This window comes from Moschus berezovskii, chromosome 13 (genome assembly GCF_049115385.1).
Source record: "Moschus berezovskii isolate FMDL1 chromosome 13, NW_MosBer_1.0, whole genome shotgun sequence".
Lineage (NCBI taxonomy): Eukaryota > Metazoa > Chordata > Mammalia > Artiodactyla > Moschidae > Moschus > Moschus berezovskii.
In genome coordinates this window covers 61,330,434-61,345,489 of record NC_142472.1, presented here as the reverse complement: position 1 = coordinate 61,345,489, position 15,056 = coordinate 61,330,434, and the positions used below count along the sequence as shown (strand labels likewise).

General features: G+C 42.7%; 1 protein-coding gene across 3 annotated transcripts in view; it reads left to right on the top strand.

Moving 5' to 3' along the window:
* Positions 1-15,056, top strand: part of DCLK1 (doublecortin like kinase 1) — a 366,070-nt gene that overhangs the window by 191,046 nt on the left and 159,968 nt on the right. For all 3 annotated transcript variants that reach the window (XM_055426249.2, XM_055426248.2, XM_088842724.1), the window contains exon 4: positions 9,655-9,754. In XM_055426249.2, the coding sequence (XP_055282224.1) occupies positions 9,655-9,754 (100 nt within the window). The remainder of the gene's footprint in view (positions 1-9,654; positions 9,755-15,056) is intronic.

Sequence of the window (15,056 nt, the reverse complement as noted above, 5' to 3'; positions counted from 1 at the left end):
GTTCTTTGCATCAGGTGGCCAAAGTATTAGAGCTTCAGCATCAGTCCTTCCATTGAATATGCAGGGTTGATTTCCTTTAAGATTGATTTGATCTCCTTGCAGTCCAAGGAGGTATTAGACAGTCATTTTATAACTAAAAAAAAAAAAAAACAGAAGAAGAAGAAAAGAGATGTTAATATTAAACAAAGCAAAACAGGATATGTAATGAAAGATGAATCATTTAAATGGTGACCCTGTATGAAGAATGCCCTCCTCGCTCAGAGAGGCTCCTCTGTCCATCACAAGACGTCCATGTGAGCCAGAGTCTGAGAACACACTCAAGGAATACATGCACATTCCATTTCTTAACTCTTGGGAATTTTTCTGGTTGACCCAGCAAATTAAATTGCTTGCATTTCAAAAGAATTTTTTTTCCATTTCTTTAAGCATCAGCATGTTATTCCAATGTTTGCTGCTAGCCAACTCTGAATTTCAACAATATTACCCACTTTTGCAAAAAAAACAAGAATGTTAGAACTTCAAACTTGTAGAAAGCAGTTTGAGGATCTTTCCTTATCTGTTATTATCTTACTCTTATTAGAGTAATTTATTACTTTTCTTATTGACTATATTTTTTTCTTAGGAAGAATCAGACTTTCTTGAAAATCTTTTTTCTTTTTTAGAAATTTCTAGCTAGAGGAGCCGGAGAAGGCAATGGCAAGCCACTCCAGTACTCTTGCCTAGAAAATCCCATGGACGGAGGAGCCTGGTATGCTGCAGTCCATGGGGTCGCTACGAGTCAGACATGACTGAGTGACTTCACTTTCACTTTTTTCTTTCATGCATTGGAGAAGGAAATGGCAACCCACTCCAGTGTTCTTGCCTGGAGAATCCCAGGGACGGGGGAGCCTGGTGGTCTGCCGTCTATGGGGTCACACAGAGTCGGATACGACTGAAGTGACTTAGCAGCAGCAGCAGCAGCTAGAGGAGCAATTTTAAAATAAATTGCCATTTACATTGTTTCTCATCAAAGAAATGAGAAAGTGATAAAGGGACAATACCTAACATGTACTTAATAGCTGTAGATAAACTAATTGTAGACATATTTTAGAACCATAAATGTATGGAATTGCATGATTTAAAGAACAGGAAAATTCACAACGGTTGACTTACAATGTATGTGGCGTAACGATACTAAGACATGAGGAAAGAAGCCAAGTATGAAATGAAATTGGAAGAGAAACCTTCTCAAAATTAAGTTTTGGCAGGAGGAGGGGGCCTTTGTGTGCCAGCTTTTCACTGAGAGCTAATTATATTGATCACAATGTGAGTTGTGTAGAGAGGAGATTTTTGCTTCTGGTACCTTAGATACACAGGTGACTGAACTTTTTTTTTTAAGTATAAGCATTCCGTTTGGTAAAGATTACCTTATCAGAATGTAGTCAATAGATCCTTTAAAGCTATGCTCTTTGACTGGTATCAAGAAGAATGAGGAATTATAAATATTTTTTTAGGAAAATAATATTAAAATAGAAAGGATAGGCCATAATCAGTGATGCCAATAAATGGACTGAATTTCTTGGATTTATTTTTGTGGTTGTTTGTAATTTCACTTAAAAACACTGAATAGGTGACGGTGAAATATTTTAGTGTGTCTGACACAAGCTGGTGTGGCTTCAAACAAGGAAGGCCATGGCTGCAGAGATATCCCTTATTTCATTGCTAGAGGGTGCTCTTGTAAAGAAAATCTCATCACAAAAGCGCTGCTGAGAATCTCGCCCATCCTGGTGATGTCAGCATCACCATGGAGACCTCATTCCAGTAAAGGGAAGTGGATTCCACAGTCCTGCTTTGGAAATGTGTAAATAGCAGATGCTTTTATTGCCTTTGTTTGAATCCTTGCCCTTGCAGAGCAATTCAAACCGGAAGCTCAGAGGAGAGGAAGTCCATATTTCCTTCAGTGTTTTTTTTTCCCTTCCACAAGCAGCTTGGTCCCCTGTGATGAGAGTGCATGATGGCAAGTTAATGGGAAAGATATGATTTCAGATTTCACGTAAAGAATGTCAGAAAACTGAATGTTTTCCTTTAGTCAAAGAAATCATTCCAACTTGCTTTAATAATTTTATTAGATAACTTTTCATTATACACTATAGGATAACTAAGTGGTTTTATCAGCTGTAATTTATAATACGTGAAATATGTTTCTATGCATTTGAATAGTCTTGTTTTCCTGAAACTTGGTAGGTAAAAGCCTGCCTTTGAATTCTGACTGACCTAGTTTCAAATTCCTATTGATCTTCTGTTTAATCTGGCTAAGTTTTTCTAAATCTATAAAGTATGGATACTGTGTGTGTGTGGTCAGTTGCTCTGTCATGTTCAACTCTGTGGTCCCATGGACTGTAGCCCGCCAGGCTCCTCTATCCATGGGATTTCCCAGGCAAGAACACTGGAGTGGGTTGCTACTTCCTACTCCGGGGGCTCTTCCCAACCCAGAGATTGAACTCAAGTCTCTTGTGTCTCCTGCAGTAGCAGGCAGGTTCTTTACCACTAGAGCCACCTGGGAAGCCCGGGAAGGATATTAATAGTATCTAAACTGTTAGCTGCTCAGTCGTGTCCGACTCTTTGCAGCCTCATGAACTGTAGCCCGCCATGCGCTTCTGTTCAGGGGATTTCCCAAGCAAGAATACTGGAGTGGGTTGCCATTTCTTTCTCCAAGTAGCATCTAACTATTGTTTCATAGTCTGTCTCCATAGCCGAGGGGCTTAAATATAATAATGTATATTGAATATTAAGTGTAATAATGTATATAGAAAGGTTCTTGTTGCTTTGTCTCACACACACACACACACACTTCTTTTCTGTATATCTTCATCACATAACTACTATGGTAAAACATAGAACCATTAGAGAAACTGATAAGAGAATTTAGGTAACTGTTCCAAGTCTATATGACTACCTCAAATCTGTGCCCAGAATCTACGTGTCATGACCTTCATTCAAAGGCCTTTTTCCAGCATATCTGGCAATTACAATCCATCTTTTTTGAGATATGGATATGGTATTATGCTAATCATCCCCGGGGATAAACTCAGATGCAATAAAGTGTTTTTATTTGGGGTTGGATTTTCCACCTGATGTGAAGAACTGAATCATGGGGTCACACTCTCATGCTGGGAAAGACTGAGGGCAGGAGGAGAAGGGGCAACAGAGGATGAGATGGTTGGATGGCATCAATGACTCAATGGACATGGTTGGTTTTGCGTGAACTCCGGGAGATAGAGAAGGACAGGGAAGTCTGGTGTACTGCAATCCATGGGGTCGCAAAGAGTTGGATGCAACTTAGCAACTGAACAACAACATATATTCTTATAATAACCAAAGCATTAGGTAAGAACTGAAAACTGATTGATAGTACCTTGTGCCATAAACTGGTTACCTCCTTTATGAATGGCATACAATATGTATATGCCTTTTCTAGGGTAGGGACATTTTGACAGAGGACGCTTTCCTCAGAGGAATACACATCTCCAGCTCCCACAAAACTAAAATTTGGCCCCAAGAGTCCCTGATTAAGACAGTGGTTCATATAATTATATATTCATGTGGTCGCAGGTGACTTTCACAGCATCATTTCAGTGGAAACCTGGGGCATGAACCTAGCTTGTTGTCAGCAACTGCAGCCAGCTTCGTATCAGCCCCCTGGTGCTAATTCAAAGTGTGCTTTGTGGGACTTCCCTGACAGTCCGGTGGCTAAGACTCTGGGCTCCCAATGCTGGGAGCCCAGCTTTGATCCCCGGTCAGGAACTAGATCCCACCTGACCTAACTAAAAAGATCCCACTTGCCACAACTACAGATCCCACCTGTCGCAGTGAAGACTTTAAGTAAATATATATTTTTAAAAGTGTGCTTTGCCCCAAAACAGTTTATCCATAGGACCCTTTAGACCCAAAGTGAGAAGGGGTACCCATATGCTACCTTTGACCCAAATCTCCCTGTTGTGCTTGGGAGCTATCTACTGCATTTTAAAGTTTATTTATTTGTTTATATTAGCTATGCATTTGATTTGTGCTTATTTGGAAGGAAAACTGTATTTGGGCTAATAAAAATAGCTAAAATGTATTGAGGGTTTATCCTCTTCTGAGTCGCAGTCAAATTCTTAAAACAACCAAAACAATAAACGGAGGCATGAAGAGATGAACATCCGAGGGGTGGAGCTGGGTTAACGCAGAACCCCAGGCAGAACGACAGGGCTGTGCTCTTGGAGAATTGTCCCAGAGTGGACGACCCCTTTCGGCCACAGAATCGCACTCAGGGAGGCAACATCTCTGCCCAGAGTTTAGGATCTTTAGAAACAGATCCTGACTTGCTCAGGTCAGTGGTCATGGCAGAGCAGGAGCCGCACCCCAGCCACCTGCCTCCAAACCCACAACAAACTGCTGGAAGGCGCTGCAGGTTCCTCTCTGCTGAATTTCCGATTCACTGCAGTGTGTTAGGAGTTCCTTGGAGTGCCAGTCTGTGCCTCTAAGTCCTGGAAAGAGGTGAAGGCTGAAGGCAGTCCTATCCTCAAGGCCTCACACAGTGGTGCCCAGAGAACGCTTATGGAGTGATGACTAGGGGTTCAGAGCAGGGGTGAGTCACTTTGGGTTGGAGTGTAGAGAGAAGGTAAGGCTTAGATCTTCAACGGAGCCTTGAGTCATAGAAGGGATTTGAGTAGTCAAAGAGTTAGTAGAAGGGGATAGCTAATGGGAAAAAAATTTGTTCCAAAGCCACACACATAAGACAGAAGAAGTCCTTTCCAAGGAGGGTGAGGAAAGCAGATAAATTGGAACATGTTTCCTGTTAGAGCATAGTACTTAAGTTAATCCATCTCTCCATCCATCCATCCACCTACCTGTCCGTCCATCCATCCATCCATATCAACACTTATTGAGCATCAGGCAGCATCTCATGTCTAAAGCTACCATGGACTTGAAAGCTAGGTTCGGAGCAGATTTTGAGGATTCTGGAATGCCACGCTCAAAGATGTGTGATGATAAGTCTAGGTGTTTGTGTGAGCCATGGAGAGAGAGACTGAAAGTTTACTGAGAAGAAGGAGATTAAGAGAATTAAGGAGGATCAGTGGGAGAGAAAGGAGGTGGGAGTGAGCAAAACCATGGTCCACAGGTAGGAGGCTAAGCTGTGGACTGAGGTGGTGATGGGGTGCTGAGGAGGGGCAGGGAAGGCCTGGGTTTGGGAGGCGGTGCTGAGGCAGCATCTGTGGCCATGGAGACCACGGAGATAGACGGGCAGTGACTGTGCCGCCTCTTCTGGAGGCAGGAGTGATGGTGAACAGTGATGATGTTTCTCAAACATCGTCTCTCTGCCTTTGCATCTTTCTTGGACCCAGTCTTGACGGATGCTTCCAATACCTGGTACCTGTTGACCAGAGATTTCACGGAAGAAAAGGTCAGCTGTCACTATCTCTTTGTAGCAAGGAATGTTGTTGTTTTAATCCATAAACGGAACTTGTTTCTCAAAGCTGGTTACCACACTAACTTTTGAGAACCTCAGACTTAAGAAGGAATAACGTTGCATAGATGTATCAAATCAGATCATTACGCACAGTATTGGTTTTACATTTCTTTATCTTTTCTAGTCCTTTGATGTCAGAAAATACTATAATGCCTAAAGGAAAAATCTCCAAGTATACTGGCCTAGAAAAAAGGGTTATAAATCTTCCTCTGTTACCCTCTATTGTTAGACGAGATAGAATACATTTGCAGCTACCTCCAGCTCCGTGATCGAGAATGAGAGCACGGACAGTCAAAGTGCATAGATTATCCTAAATCCATCTTTATTGTAACCTTGTGTTTAAGCCTCCGTTGCTATCAACTCTTTTACCAAGGCTTATAACAGGGAGCAGTTTTCTAAATTTGAACTTGATCTACTGACCCTACCCACCTCCTCTGGGTGGGAGTTTTGTAAGCAGGGAAATGGATAAATGATGCCAGAGCAGAGAGCATAGAAAACATCACAGTTTCTGACAGTTGAACAAATTCTTTGATTTCAGTCACTGAAGATTGAGAGGTAAATGGATACATGTTGCTTGGCATTGAAAGGACTTCTTCTCCCTGTCTTCTTTTTGTGTGTGTGCTGAGTGATGACAGTTACTTTTCCGTAGCTGTCACTGTGTTCCTTTTATGTTCTTGGAGTCCTGGAGTTGGAAACAATATCAAAAGTTCATCATGTTTCAGTTCCCACTTGGAACAGAATTATACCTAAGCCTAAACCGCCCAGTTTGTATCATTCTCTCTCTATTCTCTGAGTCTCAGGCTGGGATGGTCATCGGATATGATGGATGGGAGTTGGCTGGCAACCTGCTCATAACATGTTATAGTTTTGATAGTTATTTGTTCACTTATCAGTGGCATAAAGTAGCCACCGGTAGATAGAGTTGATCTGTTTGGCCAACTGACATTCTGCAATGCAAATGATGGGAATAGGTGGAAAGAAAGGGCATTTTTTCTCTTTTGGAAAACAGTGTTTTTCATCCATCGGAGCTTTGTCATCATAATGTTTGGCACAGAGCCTGGCACAGAGTAGGTCCAACCTAAATGTTTGAATGGATTTAAAATTCTCTTCAGTTAACAGCTGTCAGCATAGTACCAAAGGGAACCTATCCAATAAGAGAGCATACCGTGCTTGTGAGGAGAGTTCCAGAATCAAGTAAGTCTGGGAAACACTGTATTTTTGTTTCTCCTCTTTGGAGTTGCAGTGTACTTAGCACATTAAGGGTCTTGAGAAGATCAGAAATAGACAAACCCAGGTGGTGCTAGTGATAACTCACCTGCCAGTGCAAGAGAAGTAAGAGACATGGGTTCGATCTTTGGGTCGAGAAGAACCCCTGGAAAAGGGAATGACAACCCACTTCAGTATGCTTGCCTGGAGAATCCCATGCACAGAGGAGCCTGGCATGCTACAGTCCACAGGGTCACAAAGAGTCGAATGCGAATAAAGTGACACAGCACCAAATAAAGAAATCTGTCTATACTGGAGAAGTATTTTCCAAATCTCTTTGGCCATAGGACCCTTTGGGGCACAAATTCTATTAATCATTCTCACTTTAGGAAATACTGCTTTTTAGGGTTAATTGTTCACATTTTTGCCTGAATAAGACATGGTTTCCCATTCTTACTCATTTTTATATGCCTGTGTGCTGTATGCTAATGGACAGATAGGTGGCACAGTATGGCCTGGGCAGGGTTGGTTGTGATGACTCCCACGATGATCAGGAAAACTGGGGTTGCGGTGCTGGGGTGCTGTATCATGAAGATACAAATGAAGAGAGTCATGGTTGGAATCTGACAGAAAGGGATGAAACAGAGAGTGGGTTCTCAGTTCAAAAGGCCTGTTATTAACCCAAGTAGACGATCAAAGCTTCTGCGTGTTGAAAACCTTCCGTTCATCTTCCTGGATGATTACAATGTCCCTCTTAAGTTACCTGTGTTTTCAAGCTTTTAGAGACAGAATAAGCACAGACCACCATGAATGTCCCTCACTCACACTTAATGCTTACTATCAAACTGTGAGGGAAGTTATCATTATGAAGACCTCCGCCAGGTGCTTATTTGTGGGGATTTTGTTGTTGTTGTTTTTTAATTTTTACAGGAGTACAGTTGCTTTACAATGATGTGTTAGTTTCTGCCGTAAAGCAAAGTGAATCAGCTCCGTGTGTTTGTGTGCATTCGATTGCGTCTCTTTGCGACCCCCATGGACTATAGCCCTCCAGGCTCCTCTGTCCATGGGATTTTCCAGGCCAGAATCCTGGAGTGGGCTACCATCTCCTTCTCCAGAATCAGCTGTATGTGTGTCTAGTCCCCCCTTTCCAGACTCCCGTTCCATCCAGGTCACCACAGAGCACCGAGTAGGGCTCCTTGTGCTGTCCAGTAGGTGCTCATTAGTTACCTATTTTATGCACACTAACAATAGTGTATATATGTCGATCTCAATCTCCTAACTCACCTCCCTTCCCCATTTGGCATCCATATGTCTGTTCTTTACATCTGTATCTCGGTTTCTGCTTTCCAAATAGGTTCATCTGTACCATTTTCCTAGACTCCACATGTATGTGTTAATATATGGTATTTGTTTTTCTCTTTCTGACATCACTCTGTCCAAGTAGTTGTTTGGGAATGAGGGATTATTGGAGAAAAACTATCTGATGCCTCCACAGCATTGCATCTGGGGCTCTAAACGATGCTATCCTTCCCCACCTTACTTCTGTAAGTGCCCCAGCATCACTGACTTGTCAGGGTCACCTTACGGGAACTGACAAGGAGGTGAACCCCAGAACCCCAGCGGAGCTCTGCGGATGAAGTACCAGTGCATAAGGGAGGGGTTCACAGGAAGCACAGACCGAAAACATCTCACACATCAGACACAGGAAGGCTTGTCTCTGATCCTCAAATATCCAAGGGAAAATGCAATAAATAAATATGGAAGTCTATTTCACGCAGCTCCTAATGGTGCCTTCAAGTGACCACTTTACAATCTGCTCCAAATGGTCAAAAAATAAATTGAAAATAGATAGAAATCAGAAGCGTTTCCGGTGCCTTCTACTGGCATTATACATACTGTGAACAACAACAGCAAAAATATTACACTGCACATCCACATATTCAGAGAGAGAGCAGTAAGCTCGGAATTATTCATCTGGACTACATTTACTTGAAAAGTAGCATTTAGCTTTCAAAGTTCATGTTGGAGAAGAAATTGAATAAAATATCAAAAGGTTGTTTTAAAACTTTCCCTTTGTGTGACCACAAGCTAGGCAACCATAGGAGTGTTAAAGTTCAGCTTAGCTTGAGATGCGGGATACAGTTGCTTTGTCTCTGTAGCTAAATCTCTGAAATAACTGACTTTTTCTATTATTCCTTTTGTGAAGGGTACCATTTTTGTTTTAGACAGAGGTAGAAGCGATCTTGGGCTTCCCAGGTGGCTCAGTGGTAAAAGAAGTCTCCTGCCAATGCAGAAGATGTAGATTTGATCCCTGGGTCAGAACGATCCCCTGGAGGAGGAAATGGCAAGCCACCCCAGTATTCTTGCCTGGAGAACCCCATGGACAGAGGAGCCTGGCGGGCTACAGTCCATGGGGTCACAGAGAGTTGGGCACAACTTAGCACAGCACAGACGGGGTCTAAAGGAGATTGTTCTGTTCCTGTTAGGGTACAAATATTTTTCTCTAGTCATTGCCCCAGCGACCATCATCATGTAACTATGGCATCATTTACTAGAAAACACATTTGTTGCTAAAACTATACGCTGACTTCTGCTGCTCTTCAGGACAGGTACAATCAGAGGAATGAAGGAGCGCTCCTTTTCTGCAAGTTGCTGTGTCCAGTCTGTTGTGAAAATAAAGGGCTCTTACCTCCTAGCCTATTGATATATCAAGTCATAAATGTGACAGTAACCGGTTCTATGTACCTTATCCCGCCTTCCTGCACCACTGAAACGGAACATGTTTCTTACTAGTAACAGATGCTGAAAAACCTCCCTTTGAAATTCCTCTGGAGGAGCGGCCCTGTTGATTCCATTAGATGGGAAGTGGCTGTATGCAGATGTCCACTGGCGGGGATGCTTTGCTGTAATTGCTGTTCTGCTGACCCCTTGCTGAGTGCCATGCTTTTCTCTTGTAGGTGATGTGCCTTCAGGACTTTTTTGGTGACGATGACATTTTTATTGCTTGTGGACCGGAGAAGTTCCGTTACCAGGATGATTTCTTGCTAGATGAAAGTGGTAAGGAAACAAAAAAAAAGTTCAAAACCAGGGGAAATTTGAGGCAGCTTTCTAAAATGAGCTGCACTCGGGCCAAGATTATGTCAACTCGAAAGCTACCAAATCAGTTTCAGATCCTCAGCCAACATGGCTTTTCCATATCTCGAATTTCTTTGATTTTTTTTTAATATAGAAAACAGATGAAATGATCATTGGAAAGGTTAAATCATTTAGAAGAGAAAATTACCAGTGGCTAATTTATAACCATTTTGTTAACTACATTGGTGTTCTATAGAAAAATCATGGTGCCGATGTGTACGTTTTTAATTATGCATTTTTATCAAAGCTCATAGTTGAAAGATGTGTTATCGTGAAGTTACTGAGCATGTGTCTAGACTCAGCTTTCACATGGCCTCCTTTTTCCTGTAGGTCCTGAGAAAGATGGTCCTTTTCCTTTAAATACGTCAGAATTTGTCATTAGGATCTGTGAAGGATCAGAAAAGAAAAGACCATCCTTCAATTGAAAATGAAATGTTATTTTTTTCCCCAGTTGATAGAGAAGGAACCATTGATAAAGAGGGAAAGATACACGTTAGGAAATAAATGTGAAAGGTTGTAACTTCAAGAATGATGTTTTCTGATACCATAAATCATCTCAGAATCTTAACAGCATCACAGGAAAGATGATTGCCCTGAACAGAGAGACCTTTCCTAAGTCATGTGACTTCTGATTTAATTAGGAACATAGTACATATTTATTGTTAATTCAAATTGTTGCTACTTGGAAATACTTTTTGAAGTGATAATGAATTTCTTGCTTAGGTAAGTGCAGATAAATTAATGAGCTTTTGACCAAGTGGGTGGGAAATATTCACATAGAATGTCTATATTATATACATATATGCATATCAGGTACATGCATTTAAACACACTACAGTTATTTCATCATTTTAAAATGACTTCAGGTGTGTAGGGGGGGATAAGAATAAGAGAGGTTGCCCCTTTATCATTAAAACTTTAAATGCCGAATAAAAGTTTTTGTAGCTCTATCACTCGAAGAGATTCAAGTTATTGATGTTTTGGTTGAAAAGGCAGGTAGAGTGGTTTGGTACCTCTTTCCCTCTAAATAAGTTTTCTCTAAATACTTTGCATCTTTATCTCTGATAGACACTCCTTGGAGACAAAAATTGATGCAAATCTATCACTCATGTAATGTCCAGGGGCGGGCTCCCCCAGCCCACCCCTTTTTCAGATGAGACAGCTTAGCTGTTGTGCAAAAGAAGTGAAGGTGAGAAGTCAGGCAGAAGAGCCGACAGCACAGTTTTGAGAAGAATAAACTGCCTTGATTTCCAATTTAAAGAAAATTGCTGTTTCTGATGGGACGGACGGAGAGACCAGATGCGTTCTGAAATGAAAGTTTGAGTCTGCTGCTTTGATAACAGAAAAGCAGCCTGTCAGACTTGAACTGGAATCCAGCTCGGTTTCAAATCAGCAGAGATGGCCTGGGCTTCTGCTGCCCTCCATGTCCCCCCAGCCCCCAGGGAGACTCGGGGCTTCTCCCCCACCTTGCCTCTCCTGGTGTGGCCTTGGGGCTGGGCTTTCCTCCTTGACGATGTTCTCTCAACGCAGGTGGCTTCAGCCTAAGCGTGTTCATCCGCTGTGATGGGCAGGCCGGCTTTCTGAAACGTAGACCAGCAAAATCCCCGTGATTTCCCCGTAGAAACCTTTCTCATGAATAAGAATGCATATATACACACGCACAGTCATGCACGTGCATGCACGCACCCGCAGGAGTCAGGGGATGTTGCCCAGGATGTGTGGCTTGGCCCGGTGAAGGACTGCTTCAGACTAAAACTTCAGTGACAAAGGGAGAACTGCACACTCTTTCCTGGGATGAATATACCCTGAGCGTTTCTTGGTGTGAAGTGCATCTGCCGAGGAACGGTGTACTCCCCCATATCCTCCGGGAAGCACGTGGCTTGGGGGTAGGGGTAGAGACGAAGTCTAAATTGAGATTTTTTTTTTTACTTCCTGGCATGAACCTACCCCGAGACTAAATTCACACGTTGAAAACTGCAGTTTCCCCGTCGCTTGTACAGCATGTTCTGGCGCTAATGTATTAACATTTGAATCTTTTTTTTTTTCTAAGTGCTCTGAGCATGATTTGCTACAGCTTATCTGTACTTGCTAAACGATATTTGCACCTCCAGGCTTCCTTTGGCCTCTTCCATAGGGGCTTCCTGAAAGGAGGGACAATGGGGAGCGGGGGGGGGCAGCAATGACTGAATTAATATTGGTGCAGAGACTTTGATTTAATGGCACCAAGAAGTGGGCTTTTGCCACAAGGCAGCACTTTTATTTTGTCTCTCGAAATTAAGCCAGCTCGCAGTGAGTTCAGGATTAGCAATGATACCTCCCCTAATGACTGCTGGGAAAGCTTCTGCAGACGGCTCTTAAGGTCTTTCCAGTGAGACATTGTGACTTTATAGATGTTTATTTCACAGGACTACAGTGGAGCCAGATCAATATTAGAAACTGCGAGGGGGCTTTCTTCCTCCCCCGTTTTCACGGGAAAAAAATAGCTTCCTTCTTCCAGCTCCAAATGTAACCATTTTAGCAATGTCGTCATCAATCACTGGATTCTTAGCACCTTCTACTGTGGTGGGTGAAGGAGTATATATAGAGACACAGGCCAGTGGACCCTTCCTTAGCCATTTGTGGTCTGATTTAGAAATGATGAAACATAGTCAAGGGAAATGCCAAATTGGAGACAGGAAGCTTCACACAGTTTTGCTTGTATGTTGATGATGAACTGATGAATTTATCATTTGTTGCCCTTAAAAAGTGAGAGGATTTTGTTGAGAAATGCCTGCCTCTACCCAGGAGGGTAAAGCAACTCCTTGGTGAGGAACCTGTCACAGGATGTCACCTTCTGTCCACCCCTCAAAGCCAACAGCCCCCCAGAGTCGCTTGGCCAGCTTCCTCACCTGCTTACTTCACCCCTGCCGGGCCTGACACCTGCTCAGGAGTTTAAACCTCACTCATCCATTTTTTAAAAACTTAAATTTAATATTTGTATTGAAATGAGTTGATTTACAGTGTTGTGTTAATTTCTGCTGTACAGCAAATTGATTTGGTGTTATACACACACTATATGTGTGTGTGTGAATGTGTGACACGCACACATTCCTTTTTGTATTCTTTTCCATTATGGTTTATTTCCAGATTCGGGATACTGAATACACGTTGCTGTAGACCTTGTTGTTTATTCGTTCTACATATACTAGTTTGCGTCTGCTAACCCCAAACTCCAGTCCATGCGTCCCCTTCCCCCTCTCCCCTGGGCAACCACAGGTCTGTTTTCTGTCTGTGGGTCTATTTTGCAGCTAAGTGAATCTGTGTCCTTTCACGTGTAAGTGGTGTCATATGGTATTTGCCTTTCTCTTTCTGCTCATCCTCTCTGTTTACCAGTGCCCCTGTGCCCTTGATCCCTTAATGTTAATGGGCATTAATCTTAATCCCTTAGTGTTAATAGGCATGACTTCAGACTTACATATTTTTGTTTGGGTGTTGTCTATCTCTCTCCTAAGATTGCTGTAACAGAGTCCTGTTTCTGGGGAATGCTGGTCCAGGTTTCTCCTGCAGTAGACAGACCCATCTGGAGTATAGTGTTCTTCCTGGGTATGTGATTTGAGAAGGGATGTTTCCTCAGCTTTCTCTTGTGGACCAGGTACCCAGGACTCTCTTGATTCATCTTCCCAGAAATGTTCCATCCTGACCTTGGAAACAAGGACTCAGGTCCTGAATGCGATGCGGCAGAAGCTACATCAGGCACCAGGCACCCCAGGGTCCTCATTGCTTTCCCCAGCTCTGGGCGATGAGAAAATAGGGTTAGAACCCAGCATAATGGAAGCAATGCTGAGACAGGGTTAGGAGACAGAGGTCTGGCCCAAGCTTGGTGTCCTGCTTGCTGTGTGGTCTCTACATCTCCAAGCCTGCTTTCCATTCTGTAAAACACCTTTCTCCCCCTCCCCCGGTTGTAATGGACCTCAAATGAGATAATAAATGTCAAAGCACGTTCGAAACTGTGTTCCTTATTACTTAGTGAATGATGTTAGTGAATGACACCTCAGCTGAAATATACCTCCTGGTGGACTGCAGCTGGACTCAGCCACGTTGCTGCATTGGCAGGGCTTAATTGGAGGCAGATGTCACTAAGATTTGCTGCCGGGGCTCTTTAGAACAAAAAAGTGACTATTGCTTTTTTCCCACTCTCAACTTTTATTCCTGTGGTGGAGGTGAGAGGAGATGCAGCGACCTTTGAAGATACCCACCCTTTTCTGGAGGAATCTCTGGAAGATTAAACCAAATGACATTTAGACCCAGTCAGATTTCTAAAACTGATGATGTTCAGGAAGTCCTCGCCCTTAGGTCCACGTTGATTTGGGTTAGAGGGACTTTAATGGATCTGCTGCTCTGTCCTCGGGCTGGTGATGCCAAGAAACATCACAAGAAACAGTCCCCAAGGTCACTGGGGACACCAGAAAGACGCTTAGTGTCAGGATTGGCCACACCTCCTTACAAAGTGTCTTTTGAGCTACTGCCAGCAAAAGTCATTCATTCTTTCATGAGGAGCCCACCAGGCTCCTCTGTCCATGGGGATTCTCCTGGCAGGGATATTGGAGTGGGTTGTGATGTTGTCCTCCAGGGGATCTTCCCAACCCAGGGACGGTCTCCTGCATTGCAGGCAGATTCTTTACCATCTGAGCCACCAAGGAAGCCCATTCTTTCATACAGCCATTCATTTATTCAGTAAGCTAAGCTAACTTACCATGTGCTAGGCAGTGCACTAGACACAAATAATTGTAGACAGTAACACTTCCATGGACCCTCCTATGACTTTTAATATTGCGTATGTCTGAAGCTGTCAAAGGATCTTGGCTGCTTAATGTTGACTCAAAATATTAATTTTTGCTTATATATATTTTATCTCTTTGAGTAATATTGTGGTAAAATATCTAATGGATCACAACAGACTGACAGTTCTTTATAGGTTTAAATTTTAATTGGATGATGTGGCCAGTTTAAATGGAATCTGTGAGCAGATTTATTTCAGATGTGTGGTACCTGATGCTGGAATACTTGATAGGTTCAATGGATTTTGATGTTAGGAATGTACAGTTCTTATTTCAAAAAGAATTATAACTGTAGTGGTGAATAATTGCCAAGTTTCTGTGACCTTTTCCTTTTGAATAGAAAATCTGGTATGCATTTTTATGAATTGTAAACAGAAAGCCCATTGGCTTACACGCTTCGCTCTTGT